This window comes from Cygnus olor, chromosome 3 (assembly GCF_009769625.2).
Source record: "Cygnus olor isolate bCygOlo1 chromosome 3, bCygOlo1.pri.v2, whole genome shotgun sequence".
NCBI lineage: Eukaryota > Metazoa > Chordata > Aves > Anseriformes > Anatidae > Cygnus > Cygnus olor.
In genome coordinates, this window is record NC_049171.1 from 30,663,251 (window position 1) to 30,677,758 (window position 14,508).

Sequence of the window (14,508 nt, forward strand, 5' to 3'; positions counted from 1 at the left end):
ATGCATTCGTGCAAATCTGGCTGCTTTTCTCTCAGAAAGAGGAAGCTGGAAAACCAAAAACCCTTTAACTCTTGAGATTTAAGAAGGAGAAATCTGCATATGAAATATCACACTGTTGTCAAGATATTAACACTTATGGAGCTTGGGAACTTATGCAGGTGAATCTTTGCATATCAAAATGATAATATAGCCATAAAAATGAATTTCTGCTGCTTCTAGTTCATACTATAATTTTGTTTCCCCTCTTTCCACAACAGTGTTATTCACAATTTTGCAAGTGCTTGGCTAAAATGTAATTTGATAAAAAGAACTCTGAGGTGAATAATGATTTGCTCAGCTGCAGCTCATTAGAGATGATTTTGGTTTTCCAAATTATATTACAAGGGCAGCATATCAGTCTGTCCGTGCACTCCTTAGTGAAATGAATGCTTTACTCTGGGGATTCAAAGTCTTGATTTACTGCTTCTTTTTGCTAGTTTAGTGCTTCATTTCTTTTTATATAGCTGCAGAGCAAAGCAGCCAGGCTTAGATTTGTAGATTTGAATGTATAGGCCACAATAACAATTTTTTTCTTCTACATCAGTCCATCCTATTGCTATATGCCAGCTCTTCATCTTCACCTTCACAGCCTTTGAGTAGTGGAGTTATATTAGTAAATGATTTGCTTTCCTTGCCTTGCCTCTCATGTAATCCCAGAATCTGCTGGAGTCAGCTCTGTTTTGTCACCTCCATAACTAGACAGAGGGATGACAAACTGGTTCTCTGTTTTCTCTCATCATAAAACAATTGATCATGTGATTGTGGCAGGCAACAGTTTTCCTCTGCTTCACTAACACATTCCAATTTTGCATAGGAGAAAATTCAAGCATTGGAAAAAAAAACTAATAACTTCAGCATTGATGTTTGCTTTGATGATAAAGTCAATCATTTGGTTGTGAGAAAGCTCTGTCTGCCCTGCCAAACTCATTGCATAGACTGAAATGTTGTTTTTCTGTGTTTTAACACCATGCTATAAAGTTAGTATGCCTTTCTCAGTCTCCTAAAAGATCTGCTTCACTTTCTGTAAATAAATAAGCATTTTGCCAAAGAGAGGAAATCATCTACTCCATCCCAAGTGAATGGTTGCTTTTTCATAATTTTCATATTAAAATAGGTACCAAAAATTAGCAGTTAGGATCAGAAGGACATGTCTTTGAAGCTACCACAGTACCTTCTGCATCCATGAAATTACAGTGCTTGATCTTACTAAAATAGATATACATCCCAAGCCCAGAGATGCTATACAGTGGGAGAAAATATTTACCTTCTATTCTGCCTAACTATATCACAATTTAATTAAATTGGAGCAAGTTGTTCTTCCTTTCTGTTTTTGACTGCTTTCTAGTACACAAACAATCCCACTTGTTAAATTCAAATAGAAGTCCCCACTATCATCTCAGCATCCTCAATCATCTTTCCACGTCTGGTTTATGAAAGAATAATCTGTGTGGTAAATTAAATGTGCTCCTGTGGTTGCTGCTGTGTTATGTGGAGGTCTGCTGCAGCAGTAAGCAACTGAGTGCTCCCCAATCACATTGATATTCCAAACCAAGCAACACTGCAGCCAACAGGTGAACTCCACTACAGTATGGCCGGAGGGAAAATGAGAAATGAAGGCCATTTAGGAGCTCAATAAAGAAAGCATTCATCTAATTTTCCTTTAAAGCCTACCAGAACTGCTGGAACTTTCATTCCAACACAGCTTGCAGAATGACTGCAGGAATTTATCTAGACAGGTAGCTGCAAAGCAGTGGCCACAGCGTGTTACACTTACTACACTCATTCCCCTGCTTTTTTTTTTTTTTTCTCCACTACTTCATTTGCTGCATTTCCCATCATGTCTAAACTCAGATTTGTTATGTATGTGAGATGCAAATAATTTTTCTCTTGCCTATTTCTTAATGCAGTGCTCCCATGCAGAATTTAGGGCTCCCAAATAATGCTAATCTCCATGAAAGAACCATTCTGGTTTGTCCTGGAAACAGAACTGAGCATGATTCAGATGGCTCTATAGAAACACATATTCAAATAAATATATAAATTCCATCAGTAAATCAGACCTTTGTTTTAAGGACACATACTAAATAGAATGACCATGTACTATAAAAAAAGAAAGACAAGTCATTTGTAGTATGTACTTTTGTGACCTCCATTCAGTCAATATGGAGAGCCAGGAGATCTTACCTCAAACAATGTTATGTCTGTCATAAAATGAAAACAAGACCCTCAGAATCATCGTTCTCTTTTTTTCTCTCAACTCTTGCTCTTGTCATGTTGCATTACACATAGATAACACAAATCTTGAAGACATGCCCTCTGGTTAAAAAAAGAAATAACAATAACAACAAGCTCTCTCACACAGCATGCCAACGTGAGCAGGATTTAATCACAGATAACTGGAGCATTTAATAGCAGTACGTAATAAAATAATAATATAAATCCTGGTTAACAAACATGGTGATCAATATAAGAAAGGAAAATATACACCCCACTCAAGTCAGCTATTTAATGATTATTCACTCTTCATCTTAAAGCTATTTGTCGCTCTACTGAAGAGGAGCTTTATAACTTTCTTATTCAAATATTTTGTTGACTCTATGAAGAAATATAAATACTGAAACTTTATAATGACTTTTCCTGTCACCTGTTTGGTGAATTAAAGACTAGAATAAGCGACAATATTAATGATGACAATTTAAAAATAAAATGGAATGGGTTAAAGTAGCAAAAAAAAATCTCTCAATCAAAATAATAGGACACTTTCTGTGAAAGACGTAGAGAAAGAGGGCACAGAAGGAACCAAGAATCCCTCTGAGTCACTCACATTTTTCTTCAAATAATACATTAGACTTCCACAGATGCTACATGATTTTTTTTTCATAGATACTTCAATATGCATTATCACATATAAAAGAATGCAGACATTTCTCTGGCATCTGTGAAGAGATGCCTTAGATCAGGGTCTAGAACAGCACAGGATTCTGTGCTGTTAAGCTGGCTCTTTTTCTCTAAAAAAAAAATCACTGCTTTGATGAATATTTTGCCTAAAAAACAGTTGGAGGCAAATTTGAGTGGGACAACTGTTTGTATATAATGAAGCGAACCTCATTTTCTTTTCATCAGTGTAAATTAGGAATAAGGTCCTTAAAGCACAGGGTTGCAGTGATTTGGGCTGAGTGCAAAGAGGCAGACTGAGGCACAGCATCTGCAGAAACTTGGTGCAGCAGATTGCATGTTATAACAGCAGATAAACGTAGGAAGGTAAAAAGTTCAGTTTTAAGTTTCTCCTCGTACTTTCATATTTCTGGTTGTGATAGTTTGGGTTTCAAATTATTTGCAGGGACTTATTACAGAACCATAGGAGAGAAAGGAAATTCATGAGGTCATCAGCATCAGCTATGCTTGCATTATTTCAGCTTTTTGTTTTTCTTGACTGTTACTAAAGCCTTTAGTGTGGAAGACTGCATAGTCTCTTCAGGTAAACTATGGTGCATCACTTCCTTTACAGTTGAGAAGTTTTCTTTAATATGTATCTTTAATCTTCCTTGACACAATGTATACCAATTATTTTTTTGCCTTTTCTATTATAAACAATATACAATTCCTCTCTGCAGAAACTGTTTATTTATTTATCTGTTATCATGACCTAGATTAAGACTGCTAACTAATTTCGCTGATGACAAAGTAGGAAATTACTTTGTATTCCTTTAGCAAACTCATTCATAAAAATGTGTGGAAGAAAGAAAGACTCTTATATGAAATTAGGTTGTAAATATTCAGGTGCATGTTTGAAGATGCATACCTTTATCTTTACACCCTACTCTATTTCTTTTAAAAGATGGCCGAAATGATATTCTTTAACCCTGAAACAGCCTTAAAAAAATAATAAGCAGTTAATTATGTTAAGGGAGAATAAATGAAACTTCTAGATTCTGCATTCCTGAAATACTTAAAAGACTGTCTGCTGATGATTAGTAAACATGTCCTATAATGATGTTTTCCTCAAATCTGAAAGGGAAAGCTTTCTCAAAATGACATCACATTATAGTTTACACATCAGCGTGCTGCATAAGTTCAGTTCAGTATTATACCTGTGGGAATATTTCAGCTGCCAAAAAATACATATTTTCTGCATTTTTATTTATATGCCTCACTTTAAGTGTACAGGTCTCAGTGCTGGTAACTATAAAAGTAAGTTTAATGCAAAATCATCACTTAATATTTATGGAGGGGGTACTACCAATTTAAGCCTCAAGATTAGAGGCCATATAGGCCAGGTAACATGATTCAGATCTTTTAAGATAGCATTTCAGGTGACTTGGCTTGTTCTCTAGAGGAACTTACACTCTCAAGAGCTTTAAGGTTTTTAATACAATTGAGTAATTCAGGTGACTTTCACAGGTGATCTGAATATTCCTTCCTTTTCCGTGTCTTAATAGCTTTATGAAAAATGTTTTATAAAACACTAGTGTTGGGTTGTGGAGGTGCAAATCAAAATGGTTTGCAGATTATGGGTAATTTCAAGACATATTTTTATTTCAAAGTATTTTTCCTCACTTCTGTCTAAGGCTTCCTAGTTAAGGTTCTTAGACTCCCCACATCATTAAAAGTATTAACGACATCATTAGTAATATCAAGACATGGATTCAACATCATATTAAAAAATAATGGAAAAAAGATATGGTGTAGTTATTCTTCAAATTAACCATTCTTTTCAATCTTTTATAGGTTTCTTGAGGGTTCATTGTTTTCTGTCCTTTCAGACCATGTCTAGCTGCTAGTTTGCAGTAATTATTATGCAGTAATAATTTTTTACTCTAAAGCTAGGGGCCTAGTAGCTCTGACTTTGTAAAGAGTCATTTTTATTTTGTCCTACTTTCTGATAAATGAGGAGACAAAGGCAGCTGGACCCTGAGTCAAAGTCCAGTTAAACATTTCAGTAATTTTTCAAGTATACAGCCATATAGTGCATGCATTTAGAGGTTGGACTGACAACTGAAGTATCACTTTAACAGCTGCTTCATTTCACTATCTCTTGGCTCATAAACTTTATTTTTAATGAGCCTGCCTGTAAGACCACTAAAAAATGACCTTCACAGAGAGCTACAAGGATCTACAGTGGTGACCAAAAATAGCTGTCTTGGAGAATGTGTAATATCACAGTGACCATAACAGGGAAAATAAGCAACATGGTGACAAAGACGTCATACCAACTACTGATGAGGAAATTCTGTATTTTCACTCTGAAATACTCTTGTGGTAGCTGTGCAAGTAATCCAAGAGACTGTACTTTCAACCCTTACTACTCTGGACCTCTTCATTAGCTTTAATAGTGCTACACCAGTTTACGTCAACTGAGTAATGGCCTGTGATTTTTGAAGTTGTGTCTATGAGCTGATAATAAGGAGGCTGCTTTCCTGCCAAGCCATTTTTTTTTGCATGGCTGTAATCCTGTAATCAATCTTTCAACTAATTGACTAATTTTCACCCACTTTCCCTATCTAAACACATAGTAAACTTCCTTTTTTTTTTTTTTCCCCTTTATTTTTTTAAATGCTACTGTAAGGATATGCTGCTGTAATATGTTTCTGTAGCTAAGGAACTTCACTGTTATGCTTCACTGATATGCTGTTGTTGCAGCTTGAGAGGGGGAAGAAAAGGTTCTCATCAAGCTGCGCAAGAGTGATGTCACCTAAGGGAGAGAGGGTACTTTTGCTGGGAAGCTGAGCTTTCTGGGTGTGTTATTAAAAAATAAATAATAGATTTTTTTTAAAGTTCCAAATTGAGCTGTAATTTTAACAGCCAATAATTCTTAGGTAGTTTAAAACACCTGCAGCACAACCCAATGAAGTAGGTGTAATAATTTAGTCTTGCAGCATTGTGGGCACTTGCTAGACCATTTTTACCACTGTGTCCAAAAGCAATCAAAATGTCTTGATGAAAGTACTAAAGGGTATACTATAGCTCCCACTTCTGCTGCTAGAAGTCTGTAAAATTTTTCATTGAAAACAGATCTTTACACAGCTTTTCTTAATCAAAAGCTTCACCCAGGAATATTTTAATTTATTATTTGCATTCAGAATGCGGCTGAGACCAAGACTTCTGTGCAATGAATAGTCCAAAACAAATAACAAATTGTCTCTATTGAATCATAGAATTGAATCATAGGCTTGGGTTGGAAGGGACCTTAAAGATCATCTAGTTCCAACCCCCCTGCCATGGACAGGGACACCTCCCCCTAGACCAGGTTGCTCAAAACCCCATCCAACCTGGCCTTGAGCACTTCCAGGGGTAGGACAAACATCTTTAAAATGTGAGTTTTGCTGTTGCTACATCTTTAAAATGTGAGTTCAACAGGAGCATGGAAAAAACAAGTTGGGGGTAGTGTATGTACAGATGGATGGAAAGGAAGCAAAATAATACTATATGAAATAGTCTGCTAAATAGTCCTGCAGCTTTCCTACTAGCTTTTTCTATAGGCATAAAAGTGCAAGAGAGGTTTTATGAAGAATGATCACTGTTGCTGTTACTTGAATTAAAAGAACCTCTTTGTTCTCTCTGTCTTTATATTGTATGATGCCTTTTCCCACATTACATCCTGAGGTACATGTTAGATTTGGGAGATCTGCTTTATGGACTGCCTTGTGCATTGTGTGTCTTTTGTGTCTGACCAAAACATGCTAACATTTTTAATCCTCAAAAGCTGCAAATATGCTTTGGAGATAGTGAACATCTGAACAGAGTTTCAGCAATAGTTCCATTATTCTGTGTTACTGTGGTAATTGATGCTCTTTTAATTTGCCACATAGACACAATGTGTGATAAGATGAGGCAAATGGCAGAATTTCAGAGGAAAAAGAAAAACTAAAATAATCACAAATCAAAATCTGTGTTGCTTCTTTCATTTATTCCCAAGAAATTAGAAGTCCATAATGTTATTTATACAGTATCAGATCCCTGAAGTTACTCTAAGGAATTCTTTTATTTTTATACCTTTTTCTCTAGTGTTATTTTCCTTCAAGATTACTTTCAAAGCCTCCTAAAAAAATGAATAGAAACTGCACAAAAGGATTGCTGCAATCAAATTTCTTACCTGATTTATTTTTTTTTAAGACTGAGGGTGGTATTTCTGCTGAAATATTTGTCAAAAAAAAAAAAAGAAAAAAAAAAAAGAAAAAGACTGACTTTATTCTCCTCACTGATTTAAAAAAAAAAAAAAAAAAAAACCATTTGATTGTAAATTGATGCTTCTAATTCCTTGCTCACGTAGAGTAGTTTCATTCCTTGTCCATTCTGCCACAGGCAGGTGTATATCCAAGGCAACCCCAGGGCTTTACAGAGTTGTTCCAAGTCTTAAGTATTTCTAGGGTGTGGACAAGATTGTTGTGGTCCATAACAATCCCCAGATGCTGTAAAGACAACTTAAGGCTGTAGACATAACTCGAAGCAGACACTTAGGCCAGATCCAGATGTGTTACAGGTATCTAGGCTATTTCAAAACCAGTTGAGAATGGAACTAAAGAATGTAACAGGTATTTAGATCATGTACGTCAGAGGATGACTGAATTTTTTACATTACTGTTGTGAAATTTATTTTGAACCCTTTCAATCAGTGTATTTTTTACTGCATTCTTTGGGTTTTTTGGTTTTTTGTGTTTGTTTGTTTGCTTTTTTTAAGTGAAGCCTCACATATCCACACCAAGTGGCTGGGGAGGTCTGGAAGTGACAAAAGGTATCTTTAACCCCTTCCTTCCACTTCACCACCACACTACGTTACCTTAGTCATCCTGTCCAGTAATAAGGCCAAGCTAAAAATAAATTTAAGTTACGTTTAAAGAGATGGTATTGGCAGTTGAATAGAATTTTCTCTTGAGCCTTCATGCTTATGTTGATGTCTCTCTTGGGTCACTTATCTTTTATTTAATTTAGCTACAATTTGGAAGAACTTGTGTTTATTTATGTAAGTTCTTTTAGCCTTGGCTGGTCTTGTGACATCTTTGTGATACACTATGCATCATCTCTTGATGTTGAGTCAATATTAAGAGCTAATCAGATCCACAGTTCAGTTTCTTATCAGAAGAACTCTTCTACCAGCAGATGCATTTTGGATTACCCTTATCACTGGCCCTGTACAGGTCTGCTGGGAGAACTACACCTGGAATAGGCTTCCTTGGCAGATATATAAAAGCAAATCATAACTCTGAGCTTTGTATCTCCTGAAAAAAAACAGGAACAGCGTTGTTCCAAGTTAGCACCTTTGTCCTGTTAGTACTAGAGAAGAGAGCACCGTCCGAACCTCCTATTCTATCCAAACCTTCACTCTTGTGAAGCCCACTAGCTAAGATGGGCTGGCAGAGGTGAAGGGTATACTTCCCCAGAATAAACTAGATTATAACATTTAGCATTTACCCCTTTCAGAGCTCTCAGTTGTTTAATGAATGGCAGTATTAGTTGTGCATCTGTTCAGAAGAAGACTAATTTCTTGAAACATCGCAACAGTAGGTTAAAGCCACAATCCAGCCTATGGTGTTCCTTAAAAACATGGATGTTGAGAAGTTATTGATGTCCAAAGGGAAGTTAATGGGTGAACTGTAACACCTTCAAATCTTTCATTATAAAATCCATGATTCTGTAACAAATATTAAAATTTCATCATCATGATCTGCTAGTATTTTGGCTACTCTTTAACTAGATGAACTATTTATAATTTCTTTAATATTTAACATATTTGGTTGTGTTTAGAATTTATCATATCTTTTTCTCAGTAAAGTAGGTTCTGATATTCATATTGTTCTTTTGCTACAGATTAAAGAGCATCTTGCAAAGGGACAGAGGATGTTGGCTGGTGATGGCATGTCCCAAGTAACCAAGACACTATTGGATTTAACTCAGAGGAAAAACTTTTATGCCGGAGACCTTCTAATTTCTGTGGAAATTCTCAGAAATGTTACAGACACATTTAAAAGAGCGAGTTATATCCCTGCTTCTGATGGGGTACAGGTAAGAGAAACATAGAAAGAAGGATAATGATTCAACTGATGGAGTTTGTCAGTATACTGGATGTCACCTATTTGTGCCACTGGGAAAATTATTTTTTCTGAATGATAGACATAAGCATTGGCCACTATAAAACTAGTATTTCTACTTAATGGGCTGGACAACTCATTTTGCAATGTTCATTAAAATAAATATTTTACAGCACTTCTGGATCAGGATATTGGTTTCATCTACATCTGGGAATTTTAGATGTTTTTAAAAGACCATAAATGTACTTAAAAATAATAGTAAGATGGTAAATGTATATATCATTCATGAAAAAGAGATTTTCATGATCATTCATAAATTAATAATGAAGATTTTAGTGAAGATCATGTGTATGTATTTGTTTATGTAAAGGTAAAAATATATCATAAATACACTTTGGAACCTATGCATGCAGATAAGTAGAGGTATGCGTATGTACCTTCGAAAAGACACGTTTTTCACAGTTAAGTTTTCAAGAGCTTGCTATTATATTTTCAGTTTTCTTGTATTTCTATGCACAGAGAAAAACGAGCTTCCATATAAAAGTAATGTCTATTATGTTGGCGTGCAGCTAGCTGAAGGTTATATATTTTGAACAGTGCTTCCCAAAACATATTTTGGCTGGACATGTTGTTGTTGTTTGTTTGTTTGTTTGTTTTATTATTTTAATGAGTTCAATATATTTTCCTACCTTACGCAAAATTTAACTATTAAATTGAGTATTATTTGCTGCAAACTTCTCATGTATTCTACAGTCTGACAGTCCAATGTGACTTCGTCATTCACAGGAACTACAGAAATCTTTGGTGGAACCAGGCTCAAGAATCTGCTTGTCATGATGGTTTTGCTCATGGTCTTAGCAAATCAGGTCATTTGGAATTTACATAAATTAGAGAGAATTTGTTTTCTCACTAATGAAAATGCCAAAAGATCTGTTCAGTTCAGCAACGTTTCCAAAATTCTTAACAGTGTTCTGGCAGGACTGCCTTGGAGAAATTATTTGTACTATTTACATAATTTTAAATTAATCATTATCAAGTGAAGAAAAAAAAAAAGAGGGCAAAAATTGTTAGGGCATATTATTAAAGATATAAGGAAGGATTTCTCAAATCAAAGAAATAAGTGCTTGAATACCAGCTCTTAAATCCTATCTGGGAAAATAAAAATAAATAAAAATGAATAAATAAAGGCAGTGAATTTCAAAAGGCAAAATCAAGAAGTTACACAAATTTAAAACTTAGGTAAAATTCTGAAAACTTGTGCAAAGTGTTCAGGAAAATATGTAAAATCGGAATGATTCACTTTTCCACAGGGAATATGTTAAGTTCTTGTTACTAACTTCTGACAATATAAAATGAAATCCTGACTCAGTAACATCAGTTTAAGTTTTACAGTCAGTTCCTGAGAAAGCAGGATATGCTCTTATGTAAACATGAGTATCTTTGTCATATTGCACCATAATCATATATTTCATTTTCACTGTAACATATTTTCATACTTTTTAGTCCATCATAAAAGTACATAATAAAAAGATGAAAATGAAATTATTTTCTCAAAAAATAATAATAAAAAAAAGATTCTTCATTCTGCAGAAGCTGTGTGGTGTTCTAAATCCATTCTACTTTTTGCACTAATAAAAGGTAGAATCTCTAGGTGCTTTTTTTAAAAGAAATTCTCAGAAAGTCAAAATTTATCATTCCACTTGGTGTCAGAAAAGTAGATTCTGAATTATGAGTAATAATATTTTTAAGGTCCATACAAAAGTAACAGCCTAAATCCTATAATTTCTTCTTAGACCATTATCTCTTTTAAAGCTTACACTTCGATTAAAACTGAGAAAAGAAGTGTATTTATCTGAGTATATTTGTTTTTTACAAATTCTATCCATCTGCATAGTCCCTCTACAGTCTTTGGTTTACGTCCAGTATGAATATTCATGAATACTGCAAATGATGTGATTCAGAGACTCCATAACAAAAAGAATGAACAGAAAAGGGAGATCAAATTTGAACAGCTTTTAGGGTTAATTACTCAAAATGAAGATTCCTCTACCTGACGTGCTGCATAGAAAGTGCCCCTTCTTTAGACAGACAGATCCTAAAGTATTTGTATCTAGTACTATATGACTGTTTTTGCATATTTTAATCTTTTTGCAATGAGTAAGTTTTGCATATATGCTGTGTATACAGTGTCAGGAAGAAAAATAACCATGCGTGAGGAATTTAAACAATATAGAAGGATCTCTCATCAGTGACTTAAAATAGCAGCACCATAGCAGAGGTAGCAGCAAATAGATTTGCGCAATTATTCTACAAGCAAGATCTTTCCCTCGATATGGGAGTTACCTCAAAATGCATCATGTGGGTACGCTGACACTGTTTGCTATGAGATGGCCACTGTGCAGTTACTTGTGTAAGAAATATGTTACCTAGACGATAAATAATTTTTTTAATAGTACTTTAAAAAAGTACATGAGCTGTCTTCTAAATTGTTTTCAGGACAGGATGGAAAGTTCAGTTGTACAATCCCTCAATCTAGTAACCAACAGGAAAAAAGGTTTCTCCTCAAGGAAGTTAGACCAGTCAGTATAAGTCAGATAGAGCCTTCCTGTACCTAAAGGGGGCCTACAAGAAACTTGGAGATAGACCCTTTATCATGAAGCGTAGTGATAGGACAAGAGATGATAGTTTTAAACTAAAAGAGGGTAGGTTTAGATTAGATATAAGGAAGAAATTCTTTACTATGAGGCTGGTGAGGCCCTGGCACATGTTGCCCAGAGAAGCTGTGGATGCCCCATTCCTGGAGGTGTTCAAGGCCAGGCTGAATGGGGCTTTGGCAACCTGATCTGATGGGAGGTGTCCCTGTCCAGGGCAGGGGGGTTGGAACTAGAGGATCAAAGTGAGAGTCAGCATAGGCAGGCAACGGGAAAAAACACAGACTTGCAGCTAAAATGCAAAAAGTAGATTGCCAACTGGGGAATCCCTGAAGCAGCACCTGAGCACAGGCACACAAGCAGGAATGCAGAAACCGCTAAACAGGGTTCATGCTAGGAGATCGTTGGCCTACTGGTCTCACCTGTTTTTATTAAGAGTTTGTACAGGTGCAGTTTTTATCACCATGCTGTGATTCTCACTGTGCTTCTTTGATCTTCTCTGTACCAAGGCTGGTAGCTCAAGCACATCCGATAGGGCACCTCCAAGTCCACCAAACACCTCTGTTATCTATGCGCAAATGTGCTACTTGTCAAACACACAGAGCGCAAACAGCAGCAGACATAATTTATATGTTTTTCTACATTGATGCTTCCCAAACTTTACACATTCCCAGCTGCAAGGTCACTTGAGCGTATTTACAATCCTCCTCACCAGTCTTCTGCATTTAACCCATTCCTTCCAACAATCTTTAAGGTCCCTTTCAGCTGAAACCATTCTATCACTCTGTGATTCTATGATAATCCGTATATGTTAACCACAAGGACCATCACTGTCAGTGAGGAATTAACAACATTGCCCAATGCTTTTTTCCTGCAATTTACATTTTCCGCACACACTCCTGATGCTGAAGTCTAAAAGTGGAGATGACTTTAGGCTATCCATTAATTCTTCCTAGGGAGGAATTCTGTAACCATATAAAAGGATTTATGACAACTTTATGCTTGCAGAGAGGGTCAAAGAATTTAAACTGGAACAGAGAACTGCATCCATTGTATTACAAAAGAAAAAGATTGAAAGGAAGGAAATTAAATTAGGAAAACATTATTGTCCATTCCTGACTGTAACTGGCATTATCCTCAGAAAAGCCTTGGCAAAAATAAAGGACTTCAAAATTTGGCTCTGGCTGTTGCAGCATTTTCTATAGCAGCCAGTTCAACAATACATAACCCTGCTATGAAAGGAAGGAGGAACCTGATGTTACAAGGAGGTCCAGTGTTTACAGCAGTAATACCATCATATTGCATCCAAATAATGCTTCCAAAATTTAGCCTTCATAGCTGTCAATCATTTTACTAAAGGGCAATGTTACTTCTCACAGCATTAAGGAAATGAATAAGAAAATAGTCAAAGTAGGTAAAAGACTTTTTAACCTCTATTCAACTGTCATATTTTGGATTGCATCTCCATGTCTTCAATTATAATCTTCAATTCATAGTTGAAGAAGGAAAGCCATTTAATCATCTGTTTAATTCACAGAGCACTGATATTGCTGACTGAAAAATCTTCAAATATCTCAGCCTCCACTGCTACAATAAATATGACATATTAGAAACTGGAGTAGAGAAATAAAAAAGGAACCTAAGAAGCAAGATGTTCTTGTCACTAGGTTCATAAACAACATTAATGGTTTATTAGCTAGTAACATTAGCACAATGTGTATCTTAGATCAGTTATTGCTCATCTCTTGTTTTACTTGAGTCTAGGATTATTTATAATCTTTTTTCATATATGTTACTATTAATTGATGGCTACTTTAATGCTTTCATGTAACTAATAATAAACACAAAATTTAACACATAGGATTATTAGCAAAACTGTATAATTTATCATCAGCAAGCAATGTATCATGTATACCTCCTGAGTGTTTTTCAGGCAATCTAGACTACTCTCAGATATATCTGTTTGCACGGACATGGATTCTTTTGCAGTTAGCGCTCATACTGTTTCTGCATGGGAACAGTGGTTGCAATGTAGTGCAAAACTAACTTTGAACTGGTTCCTTAGCATGATAAATTATCCCACACTGAACTTCATGTTAACGCATCTAGACTGCTACTGGCACCCTAACAAGTTAGCTAAAATTTTTGTCCACTGCATCTCCACAGTGTTACACTGGAAGAATGCAGAACTATCATGCTTTGAAAAGTATCTTCTGGGTGAAAAATAAATAAATAAAAGTGAATGCCAACTCTTCTTAGTAGAACTCTTTTCCAAAATCATAGTGTCCTAGAGTAGACATAGTGCCATGAAACTGCTTTGGCCAGTACAGTTTATTTTACTTGGGGGACCAATAAAGCTGTAATTCTTTTTTTCTTTTTTTCTTTTTTTTTTTTTTTAATGAGCATTTGTACAATTACAATTTGCCAACCTGGTTAAAATGGCAAATCCTCTGTAAGGAATATTAAGCTTAACTCTTCTCAGTATGTTTCATTTTGCTACTGAACAGGTGAAATATGTTCCTGGAATATAAACAATACGTGGCTACATTTTCATAGCATCACGGAATCATTCAGGTTGGAAAAGACCTCTATCATCCAGTCCAGCCTTTAAACTAGTACTTAAATCCACCATTAAACCATGCTTCTAAGTTCTAAATCTACATGTTTCTTGAAGACCTTCAGGGATGTTTATTCAACCACTTCCCTGGGCAGCCTGTTCAAATGCCACACAACCCTTTCAGTAAATAAATTTTTCATAATATCCAACCTAAACCTCCCCTGGAGCAACTTGA

General features: G+C 35.5%; 1 protein-coding gene across 1 annotated transcript in view; it reads left to right on the forward strand.

The window, feature by feature from the left end:
* ADGRB3 (adhesion G protein-coupled receptor B3) overlaps positions 1-14,508 on the forward strand; it is a 458,698-nt gene that overhangs the window by 221,857 nt on the left and 222,333 nt on the right. Inside the window, 1 exon segment of the mRNA XM_040552548.1 lies at positions 8,845-9,039. Within this exon segment, the coding sequence (XP_040408482.1) occupies positions 8,845-9,039 (195 nt within the window).